The 21,825-nt window shown below is 39.3% G+C and overlaps 1 protein-coding gene across 2 annotated transcripts in view; it reads right to left on the reverse strand.

Annotated features, from left to right (window-relative positions):
• The window catches only part of Cttnbp2 (cortactin binding protein 2), a 150,963-nt gene that overhangs the window by 77,049 nt on the left and 52,089 nt on the right, over positions 1–21,825 (reverse strand). For both annotated transcript variants that reach the window (XM_060373970.1, XM_021659355.2), the window contains exon 3: positions 7,429–7,650. In XM_060373970.1, the coding sequence (XP_060229953.1) occupies positions 7,429–7,650 (222 nt within the window). The remainder of the gene's footprint in view (positions 1–7,428; positions 7,651–21,825) is intronic.

The following is a 21,825-nucleotide window of genomic DNA, read 5'->3' on the forward strand; positions in this document are numbered from 1 at the left end:
CAACACTTGGCAGGGAGACTGGGCACAGACACAAGGATGGGGAGTTCGAGCCTCAGCTACAACCACAGAAGAACTCAAGGCCAGTCTGGGCTATAAGAGACCATGTTTCCAAATCAAACAAGGAAAAAAAAAAAAAAAAAAAAAAAACCGTCAAAAAATAAGTAAGTAATCAAGACTGATGGTGTGGTTCAGTCGTAGAATACTTACAAATGAAACAGAGGAAAAAAAGAAAGCTTGGGTTCAGTCCCAGTACCACCCCGAGAAAAACCAATACGCTCTATGCTATTTTCAATAAAAATTCTTATGACAATGCTAGGTCAACTTACAGCTTATTCTTAAAACATGAGGCATGAGAAGAAAGGTAGGATTGGGAGGGGACAAAGAAGGAGGCTACAGCTGGGATACAAAGTGAATAAATTGTAATAAATAAAAATAATAATAAAAAAAGAAAAAAACACATGACCTTTCTAATTTATCTCTGAAGGTCAACAGAAAATGTTGAAGTATTTTAAAAGTTAAGCATGGTAGAAGGGCTAGAGAGGGCTAAAGGGAAGGGAATGGGGTGGGTATGATCAAAACACATTGTATACATCTATAAAATTCTCAAAGAGTTAAAAAAAAGTTACCTCTACTTTCACTAACCAGCTAACTCCATGGCAACTGAAGCGATGCTCTGAGTAGTGTCATAAGATGCTCACTTGGGGCTTGGCTTGCTCCCCTGAAGTCAGGTCTTCTCCTGGGACTGTGTATCCTGACCATGCTGGTTCTCTGCCATGGATCACCACATCTTATTTCTTTTATGGCTTTCATCTTCTACTTCAGAATCAAATTTGAGAAACCCCCACATAAACAGATGTGTACCTGATCTCTGATACACCCCAAACTCCACTACTATGAAAGTACCCACAGTCTTTTTAATTGCTGCTCTCCCATCAGTTGTGCCTCCAGACAGCAGGACAGCAACTCAGCAGGCTCCAAGAGGCCACCATCACTCACTCTTTCCCACTGTGTAAAGCTTCCTTAACCTCTCCTTACAGAAGGTATTTCAAATCTTAGTTTCTGTGGATGAGATTCTACCAACAGCTGCTGAAAGGACTCTTGGTGGATCTTTAGCAAGAAAATTCACTCACAGAAACTGGTTTCCACCTGCCAAGTGTCATACTTTAGTCATTAACTTGATTCTTTCCAGCTACCTCTTGGACTTGCTCCGCTACTTTGCACATTTCTCCTTACAAATATCAAACATCTGCTCTATAAATCTTCCCAGCAGCCCAGAGCACACTCTCATGCCTGTGTGTGTCTCAGAGATGAGATGAAGTGCCAAGTTTCATACCAAGCTTCTTACTTGTGTGGCCTTGATAAGTTATCATTGGGAAGATTGGTTCCATGTGGTTCTCTCATTTGCACAATAGGGCACAGTATGCATATTTTAGACAGACTCACAGGAGGCCAGTGTTTTAGGCTCCTAAACTAAAATGGAAACATACTACAATTCCTTATCACCAAACAGAAAACTGCTCTATCGACCTCACCTTCCAAAACTACAGCATCAGAGAAACAAAGGCCAAAGCCTCAGTGGCAGAATACATGTCGAGCATACAACAGACCCTGGGTTCAATCGCTATTACCCATTAGGGAGGGAGGGAGAGAAGGAGAGGGGTCCTTTTCAGACTATTATTGTTTCCAGATCCTCACCTTCCAAAGAAAGTTAACTTTGAAGCGGGCAGTCTGCTTTTGCTCTTTCTTCTGCTTTCTTTAGTTTTTCTCTCTGTATAGAACAGACCTCATCTATTCAGCCATCCATCACTCATTCTATTTTTATAGAATAAACGAATTCAAAATAAAACTAAGAACATTAAAATGAATCATTGTAATTTTTCACACATGTAGCAGAAAGCACAGTGCTGATGGGCTAAAAATGTTTTCAGTTAAAACAGTAACAGCAAGTTGCATTGTTTAGGGATATGTGATGATGCATATTTTTTTCCTTTTACTTAAAGTACAAGTTAGCGAACTGACCACAATAGGCAAATAGATATATTTAAAGAAATAAATTATGCAGGACACATTTTGACAGTCACAAAAAATGTCCCAGAAAGTTTGACTACCAATAATAAAGAAGTAATAATTTTTTTCAGCTAGCTCTTTTACAAAAATAAATAAAAATAAATCTTAAAAAAATGATGATTTGAAGGTTCCTGAGAGGAATAAAGAACAAACAGGAAAACAACAGAATCCCACCAGGAAAAGGCCAACTAGGACTAGGTGAGACTGACCTTCATACTTCCTCTCTGTGGGGCCACTACTATCCCATTAGGGACTGAACTGCAGGTACCAGAACATGGCTTATCATGCTTGAGAACTCGGATTCATGCCCAGCATGAAAATTAAAAAAAAAAAAAATCTGTTTCTCTACCTTAAACCTTAAAAAAATAACAAAAGAAACAAAGAAAAACATTAAGTTATGAAGGGCTTTTGCTTTTCTAGGATCAAAGGAGAGTTCAATGCACGGAGGGAATCCGTGTCTTGGAAGCAGGAGAGCTATAGGTGTTTGTAAGACCCGAGGAGACGGGACCCAGCAAAGAGGTGAGTGAGTGATGTGCCCTCAGAAGCAGAGACTGCAGCTCCTGAGACAGTAGGCGGAGCTGTCTGGATGTTCTGTAGAGTAACTTTGCTGATGTCTAATGGGAAGTGATAGCATCGTGATCACATGATATGCTGTGATGGTTGCTCTCAATTGTCTACTTGAGCATTGTCCATCAGGGGGAGTTGATCAAAGAGCAAGCCAATCAGTTCATGTCAGAGGCAGTCCCTGTTCCCATTACTATAGAACCCATATGGACACTGAACTGCCATGGGCTGCATCTGTGAAGGGGTTGTAGGCTATCTCCATGCATGGTACTTGGTTGGAGAATGAGTGCTCAGATTTTTTGGAAACCTCACCTTTTTATCCTCTCCAAGGATGTTCTGATTCTCTCTTATATTAAATTTTCCTTTCATTAATTAAGTAGCCTCATTTTAATATATTTTTAGTGGTAAATATATGCTGGTTTAAATATGAACGATCTGAATATTAGTGATGTCTCCACACAAACAGGAAACAACCTACCTACCTACCCATGATGGCCAAAGACTAGATACTTCTAAGAAAATTAAAACTTCTGAACTCCACTTATTTTATTATCATAACCAGTAAATAAAATCATAGCTATATCAGGTATCAGGAGCCTACACTAAATTAAAAAGTGACCAAATGTCCAGTTTCCTTAGTCTCATCGTTGAAAGTTTCCATTCTTTCAGGGAGGAGCTGAGAACAGTGTTGCCAGGCTCTTTAGCACACAGTACACTGTGTGCTAAAAAGCCTGGAGGACTGAGTGAGAAAGTGGGTGTGGCCCCCGAATAGCACTCAGACTGGAGCCATGAATGAAGACACACCGAGCATGCGCATTCATAGAGGGAACGGGAAACGCGTAGATGTGGAGGAGTTCCACAGCCATGTATAGACAATTGCCTCTAGCTCAAAGTTGAGACAGATGGAGAAATAATGTCTCCCACAACATTTAATGCCTTATTGCTGCCTCAGTCTTCACACCCTCATTGTATCCTGATGCTCATGACCTTATTACAACTCACACATGCTCAGTTCTGAGATACAAATATCTAACTATTTGTTTAAAGATCTCTCTTTTCCTTTTTCTATCTCAGCCTGCCTGTAGTTGCCAGTGTGGAGATTTTCAGCCACCTCTTCTTTGTAAACCCATCAAAAGAGGAAAAGCAAGTCCCAGAAGCCAGGGTTTTGCTGCTTTCATGGGTAAGGCAAAAATACCTCACATAAAAATCTCAATTTAAATCCCCAATCTGGATTTCCTGGGTCCCCATCATAGCTGCCTTACAATGTTCCTGGGGCATCAAAGTCTATTTTAAAATGCAGTAAGACATTAAAATACAAAAAGATCCTGGGATTAGCTACAATTATCCTTCATGTAAAAAGCATGGTAAATACTCTTCTTAAAAATGTTGTTATGGATGGCTGTCCCCTCTGTGAGTAGTATGAATACATATCTAGAAAGCACTTTAAAAGGCAGTTATATGTGTGATAAGCTAGCCATTTCACAATGTAACAGCACTGAATACAAATGGTAGAAGAAAGTGCAATTATGCAAAACAGAAAGAAAGGGCACACAAAAGAAGAGTAAACAGAATAACTAGTTATTTTTTAGTCTAGCATTAGAAATCACCTCTGATAGATGTCTCTGCTTTATGATTCCACTCTACTGGTCTGAGTGTGTCCACCAATCACCTTCCTGACCTTGCTTGAGGCTGGGGAGAGGGAATGTGAACTATGCTTGGCCAATCACGCGCACCTAAGGTAGACTTCCTAGAGGAAGTAAGTGAAATGAAGAAGCAGGGCTAAGGGGACACACTCAGAACCTCCAGCAATGGCTAACCAGTGCCCTTCAGCCTCAGCAGGACACAGGAGCAAGTCCCAATGCCCTGTTCATGGGCAAGAGACAATGGCTGCCACCCAGCTCTGCAGAAAACATCTGTCCATCACCTAATATCCTACTCATACTGAACCAAGATGTAAAATGATTAACAATTCTGCAAGCCAGTTGATAAAGGAAATTATCCTTTATGCCCAAATCAAGACATACTGGTGTCAGGTGCTAAAAGCTAAGGCTTCACTATGCACACTTAACGCTAAGAAACTGAACTAATTGTGCACAGCTGCCACCTTGAAGAAATCATATCTAACATAGAACTGAATTTTCATCTGGCCAAAATATCACTTCACTGAATTTCTCAAGTTATGATTTTGGCCTTATTTTAAAAGCCTTTCCTAAACTTTGTATTTTAGGGATAGAAATCATATGTTCAAAATATAAAATATTTGAAAATACATAGATCTTTTTTTCTTCCTGAATGTCCAAATAAATACATTAGAACGAAAGATCTATTCAAAGATGATGAACAAGATTAAAAACAAAAACAAAAAACCCACCAAATTTCATTCCACTCTGTGTTCCTGGCAGAGGAGCGGGGGTAGATTACCCCAGGCAAAATTCTCCATACTGACTACTCATTAGCTTATTCGAAGTGGTTTAAATGGCTCAACCTATTTGCCAAATTGACTCCTGCCCAAATTTCTCTGGCACACAAATTACCAAGCAGTTAACCCTCCTATTAGCATTCTCAGCAGGAGCCAGCACATGTATGTGCACAGAGCTTCTGGGACTTGCAGGCCCAGCCACAGCAGCACATGTGCCAAATGTCTCAGAATTACCAAAGGGGCAAGCCAGTTTCAGAGAAACACTCAAATCACAGAGCATGAGGCCTGGCCTTTACAAGGCTTCCACAGTGACAGTAGAGCAAGGCATGAAATTTGATGAGAATAATGGATTTCTCAAACTACAGTTTACTATAGACGAAAGGAGCTGAAAGCGTTTGGTTAAAATATTTACTTTCCGTACTACAGGTGACAGATAGTTCTCTTTTTACAAAAAAAGATGTCTTCGGGATTTCTGGTTTTTTCAGACAGCATTTTTTTTTTTTAATTTACATACAGGGAAGAATACAGAGTGTGAATCTTTTTTACACACTGAAATCTACTAGAAGAAGCATCAATTGCCACCCAATTGCCTTTCACTGAGACTTCACAGCCAATGAATCTGACCATAAAAGGATTCCTGTATCCTGTTGTGCATGGGAGGCAGGCCCACTGGCTTGTTTTTATATGAGCCTCTCAGGGCCCATAGGACAGAAACAATTTCCTTTCACTCCCAGCCAGGTTGGAAATAACCCAGTCATTCAGAAACAAACAGGATGTGCGTTGATTAAAGAAAAAAAAAAAGTCAGCTAAATAATAAAATCTTTGATCCACCTACAAATGGGCCCTTTATTTTCTCCTAAAAGTGAAATGCTAAAATCCAGACTAAAAGTAAAATTCTGAAAATTACATATTTCATGTAATAAACAAAAAACAAAATATTTTTAAAGTTTTGATAATGCAGCATAAAATCCAGCAGAAATCGGTTACCATTATCCAGCTCATTGGACACGTTAAGAACATAATTGAAATGTATCTTCTCCAGGAAATACAGAGGAGCTTCAGTTACATCAGCTGCAACGCACTGGCTTTGCCATTGCGGTTTGTGGGGAGTTTTGATGACCTCCAGAGACCTTAGTGGTTATCTGAAGGATTGCTAGAAGGCTTGCAGAGTCCAGAAGAAAAGCATTTGCTTCCCACCATGGAGCACTCGGCTCTCATTTACTCCTCTTTTTACCGGGTGCTTTAGTTTTCTGACACATAAAATACTGATTAAAAGATCTGCCTTATTCTGCCTCTCTATGAGAGCGTTGGCATTCATATGTTAATGAGAGATAGGACTACTGCAAGAACACACAGCTTAAATGATAATATCATAAATATTTCTAGTAAGGCCCATTCAGGCTATTGTCTACCATGTGTTAAATGTGAGATGTAAATATTTCTTTGAAAAGGACAGGTCAAAGAAATGCTGCTTTACGCTTTAAGTGACGGCAGGGAGAAACAGCCCATTTTAATACCAATTGTACAGAGAGCAACAGACTCTCTGAATTACTACCGCTTATACAGGGAACAATAGTTTCAGTGGCTTATTGGGACAATAAGAAACTTCTATTTCTTTATGGCTGACTGCAGTGTGTGTGTGTGTTTTATAAAATCTGTCTTCTTTGAAACATGTACTCAAGTATAAGAAGCCAAGCTACTGATACTAGCTAGGAAGGGGAAAGACTGGTTCAAATGAAGCTATGTGACAGAGCTCTGTAGCCATCAAATCCCAGAGGGAAGTTTGCCGCCAGCCTAGGCTTTAAGACAACATTTGGTGACAATCCTGAAACCTCTCATTCTCTTCTATTCAGCTACTTTCACTTTTGCGAAGAAATAATAAAAAAGTTCTATTTGTAAAAGCGTCTTCAATTTTTATTTTTACTTTGGCTTACATAGTCCCATGTATTATTCAGGATTACTTCCTCTTTCCATCCTCCTGCCTCAGCTTCCCAAGCACCTGGGATTGTAGGCATGACCCGCCATGTCTGCCTACGCAGAAGTGTTTTAAGTAGATTCTAGATAAAATAAGTTGGGGAGACTTGCATATGACGAGAGAATGCTAGCTGAACTGTACAAGAAGCTAATGTTTGGCTAAGCACATTTTACTGCACCAGGAAAATGAGGCCCACTCACACCAAACCCATATTTTAGAGGAAGTATTAAACATTCCATGAAAGTATTCCTTTGTCATACTTTGGAGATTTAGTTCTTTTTGGTTACATTTCATTCTCATAAAAACTTACCGTAATCTTTTCTAAAATTTCAAAATCCAGGCACCGCCTGAACTGGTTTTGCTGTTTCACAGTTATAGGAAAAACAAAACAGTGCCTCGGTACCTTTTTTTGCCTACTCTCGGCGGCAGCCAGCTGGGCAGACATCCTCTCTTGCATTTTTCTGCAGTGGGCCATGACAGCTTCGAGAATGGAGAGCGGGTTGGTGCAGACTGGCTTCTCTTTGTCACCAGCACCTGCTTCATAGTCTCTCTGGAGTGCCAGGAAGGGGTCATTTAGATTAAATCTCCCATACCGTTCTTGGATAAACACCTCCTTCCTGCGAGCCTACAACAAAATTGGAGAAATAAGTTGAGGAAATAAATGAAAGGAACAGGAAGATATTTATCCTGAGGTTTTTGAGATGTCTTTTCCAAGTGGCACTCACAGCTGCTATAAAGGTTGACGATGTTGTCGGTAAGTTAAAGTCCGGAGGAGTCCCAGTCCTGACAAGCCTAGCAAGCCATCTGGCCTGTTTTTAAAGTTTCTTCTTGAGTGTCTCCAAAGACCCAGCATGTGGAAAGCTCGGGCAACAGGCCTTGATACTACTGGGTGGTGGTAGAATCTTTAGAAGGTAGAAGTCAGACTACTGTGAATATACACTGGAGTGATATTAGGATAAAGCTAGACTCCAATGTTTGGCTGTGAGTCTCAACATGTTTCTATACATTGTGTGATAGAGCCTCTCAGAGCACAACTATGCTAGGATCCCATCTCCAACCATAGCAGAGTGTCATTAATAGTGTCAGGGGTTGGCTCTCTCCCATGGGGCAGGTCTCAGGTTGAGCCTGGCATTGGTTGGATATTCCCTCAATCTCTGCTCTGTCTTTATCCCTGCACATCTTATAGGCCAGGAAAATTTTGGGTAGAAGTTTTTGTGGTTTGGTTGGTGATCTTCTCCCTCCACTAGGAATCCTGTCTAGTTAGAGGGTGGCCTCTTCAGTCTTCATTACCCTTACTGCTAGGAGTCTCAGCTAGTCACCACCATATCCTCCCAGGAGCCTATCCTGTTGTAGGTCTATAGCTTGTCTCAGATATGCCCCTCCCATGGCGGGAACCTTATGGATGAGTGGGAAGGATGGATAGAAGGGCTAGGAGGGGACAGGAGCTCCACAAGAAGACCAACCAAGTCAACTAACCTGGACCTATGGGGCCTTGCAGAGACTGAAGCACCAACCAAGAACCATGTATGAAGTGGACCTAGGTCCACTACTCATATGTACCTGATGGGTAGCTTGGTATACAAGTGGGTCCCCTAATAAGGGGAGTGGTGGCTGTCTCTGACACGGATTCTGTTGACTGCCTTTTGATCACTGGTCCCTGCTTTGGCAGTCCAGAGGATGCACTCAGTCCTAATGTGTCTTGATGTGCTAGGATGGGTTGGTTGGGGTGGCTCCCCTTTTCTGAGGGGTAGGGAATGGGGAAGAGCAGAAGAGAGAAGAATAGTAAGGCTGGGAGCGGGGGGGGGGGTTATTGCTTGGGATATAAAGTGAATAAATATATATATTTTTTTAATCAAAAAGACAACACTAACCTGCCTTCTCACCTCACTGGCTGACCTCCTCAGGCAAACAACTCTCCTATATAACAGAGTCCCTCCTTAACTACCACACTGCTGCTACCAGACTGATGGCTCTGAAATTGTGATTCACAATAAGCCTCTCTTTCTTTGAAGACGACTGTCTCGGGTATTTTGTGGACTCCTTAGACACCAGGAAAGCATGTGGTACACAGATATACATGCTGCAAAATTCTCATACCCTATAGAGAGATAGACAGACAGATAGATAGAGAAGTAGATAATATGTAGATAGGTAAAACAAATACATAAATAAAATGCCTAAAATGTTCTTTTAAAATAAAATAAAATTCATGATCATTGCCCAGTATTTACATGTATCAAATCATTAAAGTGCATCCCATAAATTTCTATGATTAAAATAATTTTTAGGCAAAGTAAAATTAGAAATATTGATAATAAAAAATTCTTAGCAAAAAATTATCTCTATACTGACAGAATTTCTATTTCAAATGGTAATCAAGCTAAGTTACAGCCATAAAAATATTTGCTTGTTTTTGTTCTAGCTGGATAACTGATGGAAAATGAAATAATTTAGGAAAATATATTCATACTTTGTAAAATATGTACAACTCTAAAGGCCTACAGAAAATTTGAGAAAACAAAATTATATTCTTATTGTTGAAGGCCATTAACATACAGACTCCTATGAAAGAATGCAACCTCGTTTTACTCCAAATGTCAGCCCATAAGTGACAAAATTAATTTCACACTTATGTAATGAACACCAAATGCAATTTCCTATAAATAGTCTACAATAATCTTTGCATAAAATGGAAAATAGCAGAAATACATTAAAGACTACCTACTTTCCCTGATTCAGGTCATTCTAAAAATATTTACTGACACTGAAAAAACTAAACTATATTAAATCAAGACTAATTTTCTGAAATGTCAAATGTTTTTTTCAAGAAATACTGCATACAGTGCCCTTCTTTAGCACAGCTGCACGGAACTAAGATTTTCCATTTTTAGGTGACTGTCAGCAAGCCAAAACCAGATAAACACAAGGGCTGTGACATGGGGAAAACTAACATTTATTTTTTTCTATTACCAAATAAGATTAAAAAGTAAAAAAGCATAAAAAGCTCAGTTTCCTCAAGCTGCCTTTCAATACCTTTCAGAAAATAATTTTAAAATTTAAAAATAACAAGGTTTAGGAGTTAAAAGCATTTCATGCTTCCAGGTTCTTCAAAGCAAAATATATAATGAACACACAGATTGTCACTTCAGAGATCCAAGTTCAAAATCAGAGCCATTTTGTATTTCACTTTCCCCTTACTATTTATGTGATGCACTGCCCTTGGATAAAATGGCATAACCATGTGGTTTTTCTAATTGCTGTTGTTTAATGGAAGTCCTATGGTTATTTTTACACCATTCAGTAAGCGAAGGAGGGTCTATGACAGTCTGTCTTCTTTTATCTAAGCCTTCTCTCCTTTAAGCCCTCTCTGAGTTGATAACAGGGGAGCGGAGGCCCTCTCTAACTCTGACACCTGCCTTTGGACCCCAGTCCCCTAACTGGGCTACCTTATCTGACCTCAATGGGAGAGGATGAGCCTCGTCCATAGCACATTACACTTACATTTAGTTACATACCTGCATTCAGTTCCATAGCACAGTGCCTGCCTGCCATGTGTGAAATCCTAGGTTTAATTTTCGTAACCAAAATCAAACAATAATTTTTTTCCAGTCTGGCTACAGCTCAGGCTGCATTCTCCAGCCCTGCTGCACCAGGAACATGCAGGTTAGATCCCTCCCTACCAATCCCCTACCCTGAGCTGAGCTTTGTCCCCTGAGCTCCACTGTCGAGCTCACAGCTGCCTTCTTGAGGCCTGCTGCACCAGGAACATCCAGGGACAAGCAAAGGGCTAAAGGCCAGCATAAGAACACAAGCAACAAGAGTTAGGACAATATGGCACCAACAGAGTCCAGCTATCCTTACTATACCAAGCCTTGGATATCCTAACACAGCTGAAGCTCAAGAAAACGACCATAACTCCAATCTTACAAAGATGACAGAGGCCTTCAAGAGGACATAGATAAATCCCCTTAACGAAATACAGGAAAATACAATTAAACTAACGAAGGAAATAAATAAAACTGTTCAAGACCTGAAAATGGAAACAGAAGCAATAAAGAAGACACAATCTGATGGAATCCTGGAGACAGAAAACCTGGGGAAGAGAACAGGAACAAGAAAAGCAAGCATCACCAACAGAATCCAAGATGCAAGAGAGAAACTCAGACGTAAAAGAAACAATTGAAGAGACTGATACATTGGTCAACTGCACTGTCTAATGTTCTTAAAGAGAATAAAATTTAAAAAGCAAAACCAAGTTTCAAGTATTTCTCCTGAAAATGTGCACCTTGTTCTTAACTTTAGTAGTTAATATTTATTATGAATTCCCTACTCAAATTACATGCGTTTTAGTATGGTTATTGGCTTACTTGGGGAGAGGCATGCATACTGCATCTGTGGAGGTTAAAAGACAAGTAGCAGGAGTTGGGTCTTTCTTTCCAACATGCGTATCTCAGGGGATAGAGCCCGTGTCTTCAGGCTCACTTGGCAAGCATCTTTACCCACTGAGGCATCTTGCTGGCCCCCAAATTATATTTTAACAATCCCTTTTTATTACTGGACATGTACTCACCTATAAAACTTATTTTATATTGTACATTACTCATAATATTAGCACTAGTAACTTTTTAACAATTTTTAATTTTTTATATTAATTACAGTTCATTCACTTTCTATCCCAGCTGTAGCCCACTCCTTCATTCCCTCCCAATCCCACCCTCCCTCCCTCATCTCCTCCCATGCCCTTATCCAAGACCACTGAGAAGGGAGGTCTTCCTCTCTCTCCATCTGACCCTAGCCTATCAGGTCTCATCAGGACTGGCTGCATTGTCTTCCTCTGTGGCCTGGTAAGGCTGCTCCTCCCTCAGGGGGAGGTGATCAAAGAGCTAGCCTCTGAGTTTATGTCAAAGATAGTCCCTGTTCCCCTTATTAGGGTATCTACTTGTATACTGAGCTGTCAGGGGCTACATCTCTGTAGGGGTTCTAGGTTATCTCCATGCATTGTCTTTCGTTGGAGTATCAGTCTCAGAAAAGACCCCTGGGCCCAGATTTTTTGGTTCTGTTGCTCTCCTCGTGGAGCTCCAGTCCCCTCCAGGTCTTTCTATCTCCTCCTTCTTTCATAAGATTTCCTGCACTTTGCCCAAGTTTGGCTATGGGTCTCAGCATCTGCTTTGATACCCTGCTGGGTAGAGTCTTTCAGAGGCCCTCTATGGAAGGCTCCTGTCCTGTTCCCCGTTTTCTCCCTCTTCCGATGTCCAACTTGTTTGCCTTTCTGAGTGAGGATTGATCATCTTACCTGGGATCCTCCTTCTTGCTTAGTTTCTTTAGGTGTACAGATTTTAGTATGTTTATCCTATATTACATGTCTAATATCCGCTCATAAGTGAGTATATACCATGTGTGTCTTTCTGCTTCTGGGATACCTCACTCAGGATGATCTTTCCTTGATCCCACCATTTGCCCAAAATTTTCATGATTTCCTTGTTTTAATTGCTGAGTAGTATTCCATTGTATAAATGTACCACAATATCTGTATCCATTCCTTGGTTGAGGGGCATCTGAGTTGTTTCCAGGTTCTGGCTATTACGAATAAAGCTGCTACTAACATGGTTGAGCAAATGTCCTTGTTGTGTACTTGAGCATAATTTCTGAATACATAATCTATTCTTAAATCTGAATGACCTTTTGATTACTGAGATAAAGTTAATTTTTGAACCATATAAAATACATTTATTGAGAATACATTTCCAGTTTTGCCCAAAGGCTTTTATAGTTTGAGAATATTTAACATAGAATTTTTTATACTGTGAAATAATTTTTTATGTTTTTGTTGTTGTAGTTAGTTTTGCTTTAAAATTCTTAGCTTTATCTATTAGGGTAAAATATAGAATCTATTAATGTATCTCTGAAATAAATAGATGGCAATAAAGAAAATGTAATATATACATATGTACATTATATACGATAGATATTATTCTGCCATAAAAATGAAAATTTGACATTGTGGCATTGTGGCTGGAACTGGAAGACATTAAGTGAAGTGAGCTAGGTATATAGAAATGCTCCATATGGTCATTCAAATATTGCAGCTAAAGCAGAAGTGGAATAGAATAGTGGTAACTGAATCCAAGTAAACATGGGGGAATTGGATATAGAGAAAGTCCGAAAACGCAATGAGTACCCAAGTAGAGAGAGGTAGGCAGAGCATCTCTCCCTTCGTTAGTCACCTGGTGGCTGAGGGCAATTTGTAGGAATTTTGCACCCCCAAATAATTAGCAGAAAGTTGTTAAAAGTTTCTCTCACTACAAAGAAATGATACATATTTAAGAGTTGAAAATATAAATAACTACCCAGATTTAAATTTTACACATTCTTTATAGACATCAAATCAACAAAAGTCTCCTATAAAGATGCACAATAATTTGCTTGCATCAAATAAAACTGTAAAGATTTAGCAGGTTTAATGACCTAATTTGGCCATGAGAATACATTAAAAAATCTTCCTTCCGAAAATGTTGCATAATTAGGTAAATATGCAAGCACATTTTATATTATGTTTATAATATGTTTATATTGTAAACATAGAAATGCCACTTATTTTGCTTTGTAAATATAGTCACTAACCATTACAATGAAGTGAAAGAGCTATACATTAGGTTTCTTTAAGGACAGAAATGACAGCTATATCTGCCACTAAATAGTTATATATCCATGTGAGAGAAATCAAGACTTGCTTGTTTTGTTTTTTTTTAAGTGTTTTTTTATTTTTTATCTTTAATTTAATTTTTTTTTATTATTAGTTACATTTTATTAACTTTGTATCCCAGCTGTATCCCACTCCCTTATTCCCTCCCAATCCCACCCTCCCTCCCCCATCTCCTCCCTGCCCCTTTCCAAGTCCACTGATGGGGGGAACTCCTCCCCTTTCACCTGACCCTGTTTTATCAGGTGTCTTCAGGACTGGCTGCAAAGTCCTCCTCTGTGGCCTAGCAGGACTGCTCCTCTACTGCAGAAGGCATCTGAAAGACTCTACCTAGCAGTGTTTCAAAGCAGATACTAAGACTCATAACCAAACCTTCTGCAGAGTGCAGGAAATCATATGAAAGAAGGGTGAGTTTGTATGATGTGGAAAGGATAGGAGCTCCACAAGGACCAAATATACCTGGGCACAGGGGTCTTTTCTGAGACTGACACTCCACCAAGGACCATGTATGGATATAACCTAGAACCTCTGCTCAAATATAGCCCGTGGTAGCTCAGTAACCAGCTGGTTTCCCACAGTAAGGGCAATAGGGCCTATTTCTGATAGGAACTCAATAGCAGGCTCTTTGACTCCCTTGTTTTGTAAGACATCTTTCATGTAGACAACAAATCTGATCATATTTTTATGTTCCTAAAATCATATATATGTCAAGTTTCTATGAATGAGCAACAATGTGTTCTCTAAACTAACCCCTGAACTTATGCTGGTTAGGTTCAGTTTTCAGGTAACAACTTCATTTTATGAACATATAAAAAAAGTCTTTGTATGTTATGTATACTCAACATATTTTTTAAATCCCTGTCTTATCATTACAAGCACTATTTATGGAACTATGTAATTATATGATATAAAAGGCACTTTTGAGTCCAACCTGATTAAGAATGCAGTTGTTCACCTTGATCCAAGAGTTGAAAGTCACAGATTAAATAAGAGCATGACCTGAAGAAAATGTGCTGCAAGCTACTACACTTGAATTTAATCAAAAGGTGGAGAAGGGATGTGATGTCCACTCTTACCATACTCCTCCAATGACATACAGGAGATCACTTACTCTACAATTGATTTTTAAAACATCTTCATATATTTAATACTGAATGTCATGTCAGATTTTCAGAGCTACAACAAAATAGCTAATGAACAAGTTAATGGAGGAGAGATTTATTTGGGCTCATGGTTTCACCCATAACTTACCTGTCTGCTCATTCTGCACCTGTGGTGGGACAGAACATTATGGAGGTGGGAGCATATGGCAGAAGCCGTTCATCTTTGGCAGACAGAAGGGAGGAAGAAGGATGCCCCAAGACAAGATAAATCCCTGGAGACCTTGCTCTGGTGACCTACTTCTTCCAGTGAAGCTGCCGAACCTTCCAAAATAGTACAGCCAGCTGGAACCCCACTCTTTAGTGTACAAGCTATTTCCAGACCACAACAAATATCTTTCTTTTTTCACTAGTAAAATAAGAGAGGTGTAAAATATGTTTTGATATACATATATCCTATCAAAAGTGGACGAGTTTGGGTTTTTTTTTTCCGGTTGGAGTTAGAACCTGGTTGATCCAAGTAGACACCTGGGAAGATTTAGTAACGTGGAAGCTTTGGGAACTTACTAATAGGTTGCTTGGCATTGGTGACTTACTTAAATGCCCAACTAGCTAGGCAGCAAACTTGGTGTATATTTGGCACGCTACTAGCCAATGTGGAGTGGCAAACATCTGGTGAACTACCATTGATAAAAGGGGTTCAAGTCTAAAAACAAAAACAAAAACAACCCAGAAAATGTGTGTGGTCCATTTTGCTACATCACATACATAATTAAACTGGTTTGGCCAGCAAGACATCAGTCTGTAATCTGATTTCTACCGAGTAACTACTCACTGTACACCTCATTGGGCTTGTGCCTCCCTCTAGCACTGTCCTTTGAGCTCTTCTCAAATGGATTGCTTCTACTGAACCGACACAATTAACCCAGCACAAGGAAAACAACACATGCATAATGCATACTTGTCAGATGGCTAAAAGTAGCACTTAACAGACTTAAGCAAACAGAATATGCAGCCAGAAGCCTCCTGAGGAAAGAGCTCAGGAACCAGGCTCAACGTCAGAATCCACAACACAGAAACTATTCTCGATGGTGGCAAGAGAGGACATGTTTACCACCTGTCTAAGACAGAGCCAAGGGGTCCCAGAAAGTATGCAGCCATTTGATCTGATGCCAGATGGAAACATTTTCAAGAGCTCCACAGTGGACTGAAGTATCTGCTCTTTGGTTCACGTGTGTGTGTGTGTGTGTGTGTGTGTATGTGTGATGACTGTTCTTTGTCTCAAAGTGGATCCAATGTAACAGGTACTCTGTCAGTGTAGGCTTTCAACAACAGAATCTCTGCAGTCACTCTCTGCCTCAAACCTTCAAAACTGCATATTCATGATCATCCTTATTCCTTAAACTGCTTGGGATAGCTTCTTCTTTACCTGAAAGTACCTCCTACTCACTGCTTACACTTTTGTTCCATCTTGAAATATCAGAGGCTTTAAATTCATGCATTTGTAGGTGAACACAAGTCCAAGCCATTTACAATCTTTTTACCGACTTTTCAATAAACATCCTAATCCATCTTAACATTCTTATACAAAGTTTCCCTTTCTTAAGACACGGAACTAAGTAACAGGGTATTTTGAATGTCAGTCTTGTTTGAGATATAACCTAAGTGATTCTTGAACTCACTACATAGATGAGGATAATCTATAGGTTCTCCTGCCTCCACTTCCCAAGTATAGTACCACAGTGAGGTTTACAGTGCTAGAGATCAAACCTAGGGCTTCCTACATGGTAAGCAAGCACTGTACCAACTGAGCTATATCCCTGGCCCATATTTCATTATTTCTAAGAGTGGCAGCTCACTAGCTGGGTGCAGTGGCATGTACTCAGACTTCTAGGACTCAAGAGACTTGGGCAGAAGGATTGACTGAACACAGGAGTTTTACCCAAGCCTTGATAACATAGAAAGATCTCATCTCTTAAGAAAGAAAAAAAAAAAGTTAATAAGGATATGGCAGCCACAAAGAATACTAAACATATTCAACGATATTGAATATATGTTTTATGTATAAGGAGACAAGGTGAAAAGAAATGACTTGAAGGGATTTGCACTGGGTTGAGGAAGCCTTTTTCTTAGGAGGAACAGCTAATGTACAGGTAATTTCTCGGTTTATGCTTCAGAATTACTTGAGCGTGAAATGCATTTCAAGAAAATGAATCATTATAAAGACGGACTAATTCGTTACTCAAATAGACTCCTACGGAAACTCTTAAATCTAGTATATAAATCGATCTTCTGTTGCTGTGTTAAGCACCATGATCAAGGCACCTCCGAGGAGGAACAGTTTATTTGGGTCTTACAGTTGCAGAGAGATGAGAGTCCATCACTGTCACGGTGGAGAAGTGTGGCACCAAGCACCAGACATGGTGGCAGGAATAGCAGCTGAGAGCTCACCCACAAAGCAGCCAACAGGAAGCAGAGAGAGCAGACTTGGGAACCTCAAAGCCGCCCCAGTGACAAACCTCCTGAAGCAAGGCCACACAAACCTAAGCCGTGACAAACAGACCAACTGAGGACCAAACATTCAAATGCCCGAGAGTATGACAGACCTCATTTAAACCACGACTCATCACAGCATGGAGTTTTATGAAATCTTGGGGAGAATTCCACAGTCAAGAAGCAAAACCTCAGCCACTGCTGACTGTTAACCAACAACGTAAATGCACTGCAGACTTCCTTCGCTTCTCATGGCTCAAAACAATCAGGTTTTGAAAGAAAACAAGGAGTACTTAAGATGTCCACATTTTTATTTTTATTTTTTTATCGCACTGACACGATTTGGACCTAGAATGTTCCCCAAAGCCACGTGTGTTAATGGCTTGGTTCCCAGCTTGGGGCTCCAGGAAGGTAATGAACACATTTATGGGAAGGGCTGTGTGGGAGGCTTAATTAATACATCACGGCCTGGCATGCTTTGAGGGGACTGTGGGACCAGGTCTCCTCGTCTCTCTTCTCTTTCTCGGTCATGAGGTGAACAGTTCACTATTTAATACACCCCAACTATGAGGCACTGCTCTGTGCCACCTTTCACTTGTACCGGAAGTCTAAAAGCAATGGGCACACTCAACCACTTATCACCTGGAACCTACAAAATGATGAGTAAACCATTCTTCTTAGAAATACTCAGGTGTTCTAATACAGTACTAGACAGCTGACAAATCTGTGATCCTCCTAGAAAAAGAAACTAAGTTACTGTGTGAGTTGCACTGATAATGTTATAACACTGACCCATGTAAAAACAACTTAAATAAATTTATCTTATGAAATTACATACATGTACATATATTTATTAATATATGAAAACTTAATAAATAAATACTAATAAAATATTACCTTGTTGAGAGCTTAATATTCACCTTCTTCGTTTATATTAATGGCCCCTTGACAAACGGCCTAGGTAGTAGCCATTATTTTAATTCACATTTTATAGAAAGCAGTTGAAGGCTTAGAACAAGTCACTAACTAGCTCTAAGGTCACTCAACAGGGGATGGTATTATACCTAGGCAGTTTTATTCAAACCCTATACTTCTGAGCACTAAAAGACAATTCTGATAAGAATATTTTGAAAGATAAGTAAAGGCGTCAAAGATGGATGCTATGTACAACTCTATTCAAACCAATGCAAATCAAAACAATAACAAAAAACAAAAAAACCAAAGTTTAAAAGTTAAAACAAGACTGTTCAGAAAGTTAGAGCTTCGTATGTGCTAACAGATTTAATCAGACTTAGCTCTTTTTCTTCAAGACTCTTACAGAATAGATCATACATGTGTAAAATAAAGTTTGACAATTAAGTGGTTTGCCTTTATCTTTTTTTTCTCCATAAAGCCCTGACAACCTCGAAATTAAAACAACCAGACACCAACATTAATATACATCATATTGCTTGAAGACTGCTGAGAAATGCTGTCCACAGCTCTGGACAACCCAGCATAGCTTCATGCCTTGGGTACCAAAGCTATTAAGTAGGAGTGATGGCAGAAATGATGAATCCAACCTGACAAGAGAGACTTTCAGAGAAACAGAAATAAGAGTCAGTTTGACGACAGAGAAGCAAGTATGAACTAGATTCTTTTTAATTTTAATCAATAGTGCATTAAACATGTGAATAACTTAATGGAGACTGATACCCCATGTCCAAAAAACACACCCTCAATGCAACTTTGGGCTTCATTAATAAAAAGAAAAAGATATCTGAATGGAAACCACCTGTCCTCTTGGGCTCATTTTTCACTGACGTATATAAAGAATGATCAATAGACTGAAGCAAAAGTGGGAGGAGCTAGGGATGCCTCGAAGAGATGATTGATAGAGACATGGTTATGTGCTTTCAATATCTGATTTCATATTTAAAGATTTATTTATTTATACATATGAGCACACTATTTGCATGTATGCCTTCAGGACAGGAGACAGCATCAGTTCCCATTACAGATGGTTGTGAGCCACCATGTGGTTGCTGGGAATTGAACTCAGGACCTCTGGAAGAGCAGACAGTGCTCTTAACCACTGAGCCATCTCTCCAGCCCCCTGATTTCATATTTAAAGAGATATTTTATGAACCATCACAAGATACCCCACAAATCACAAATATGTCCAATGTTTTGCTTCATCAGTTTAGAGTTCAAAGACACATGATGCCTAACAAAATGAATTATGGTCAATGTGATAAAGAAATTAAGAGTAAATGCTCTTCCAACGATATAATGATTTGCACAAAACTGGCATCAAATCTCTGTCTCCACCTGTGCATCACATACGGGCTAAAGAAACATGCAGGAGAAATGTAACAGAGGGATTTATAAGTCAGAAAGGCACTTTTTATTATCTATCTATCTATCTATCTATCTATCTATCTATCTATCTATCTATCTTTCATTTATTTCAATTTATTCACTTTGTATCCCTGCTACAGCTCCCTCCCTCATCTCCTCCCAGTCTCACCCACTCTCCTTCTTCTCCCCCTAGTCCCCTCTCCTAGTCCACTGATAGTGAAGGATTTCCTCCCCATTTATCTGATCCTAGCCTATCATGTCTCATCAGGACTAGCTGCAGCATCATCTTCCTCTGTGGCTTGGCATGGCTGCATTCCCCAGGGGGAGGTGATTAAGACCCAGCCACTGAGTTCATGTCAGAGACAGCCCTTGCTCCCCTTACTAGGAGATAACCACTACAATGATCAAAAGGCTTTAGAAATTCACCAGATAGGAATAAAAATTAAGTTCTGGAATTATGAGTAAAATGTCAAGTTACCTGAAGAATTCATTTCCACAGTTCCATGTCAAGACAATGTGTACATGCATGAAGACATACAGGAGGAAGGGAGATTGTTTGCATCACACAAGTTGCTCTTCAGTGAGGGGTTATGCTAGAGAAGAGGCAAGTTTTTAACTGCTGCCTCTGATCTCCCTCTACCACACAACCTTTCTGTCACCTGCCCACAGAAATAACATAGTGCATATCAGAAATCAATACTGACTTATTTATTTGGTTTATGAGGCTAAAGTCTGGAAAGTATTTTTCAATAAGCTATAAATTTTATGTGGCAAATTTTAACAGAATTCATGAATTAGACTGTTTTAACAGGAATAATCTTCTCTTCCAAATTCTCTCAATGTTTTACGTTAGCCTTTATGTCACCTGGTACATTTCCCAGGGCTCATCTCAGACAGGCACAGAGGACCATGCTCATCTGTAGAAGAAATGATCTCCCATCTCCCCAAACTTGGACAAAGACGGCATACAAGTACCACATTCTTTTGCTTTCCTACAGAGGGTTAATATTACAAAGTTAGCAGCTGAACTCAGGAATTGTCCCAAATTCTGTCTAAATACATCACATGAAGCAGCCACTCCCCGTTGATCAGAGCTGGGATGTGGAAGACCAGTCTCCTCTGCCACGAGTACCAGACCTTTACATTTAGACAATAGGTATACTTCCTTCCTGTCCTTATGACTTGGAGCTCAAACAGTATATTCTCCACTAACCATTACTTAAACAGATGGTAGAAGTAGCTGTTCCTATTACTGGAATCAATCATTACCTAAAATTAATATAAATGAATATTTAAAATTAAGAATATAGTTTAAGATGTAGCAGGCACTATTACTTAATATTAACAAAAGAAACCCAGCCTGTGCTGTTTAAAACTTTTTTAAAAAACATTTAAAATGTCTTTAAAAAAATGCTTACTGAACAACTTGGAAAAAAATGAAATGAAAACAAAGTCATCCATCATTCATCATCCATTCATCAAGTACAGTGACCATAAAACCCCAGCTACTATTTTTTCCCCCTAAGGATACAATAAAAGCCATTATTGAGGACTTCAGGGATTCTATTTTATGTCCCATTGTATTGTCTAAGTATTGTTCATTTAAAAATTAATCTATTACAATTTTAAAATAGAAATTCATCACACTGAAACATATCAAAGTCTTATATAATTATTTACCATTTAGGTTGTTTTCAAATTGCTTTAACAACCCTGTGTGTATAAATACATTATTAATAGATACCCATTGAAATGATTCTGAAATAAAAAAGTCAAAATATTTTCAAGCCTTTTGAAATGTATTACAAAATCACCTACAGAGATTGCTAGTTTATTAACCCACTACATAGCTGAGACCGACTAAGCTCTCACACGTTAGCTTATTCTAGCCTATTCATGATCATTTCACCTAGTTTGTGGGAGATAGTGATGGTTGTGGTAAGGGTAAACTTAAGTCTGTATTCCTTCCTCTATAACCTTAAATAGTCTCAAACTTGAGATCCTCCTGCCTCAGCCTCCCGAGAACTGAGACTGTAGCTTGTACCACCACATCTGGCTCACCCGCTTTTTGGCTGTCTTTGCTGAGGTATATACTCTTCTCTTTCTAACAGTGGCGCCTAATGATTATTAAGCTCTAAGAACTCTCTATGTTTTCTGAACATAGGTC

Source organism: Meriones unguiculatus, chromosome 21 (genome assembly GCF_030254825.1).
Source record: "Meriones unguiculatus strain TT.TT164.6M chromosome 21, Bangor_MerUng_6.1, whole genome shotgun sequence".
Lineage (NCBI taxonomy): Eukaryota > Metazoa > Chordata > Mammalia > Rodentia > Muridae > Meriones > Meriones unguiculatus.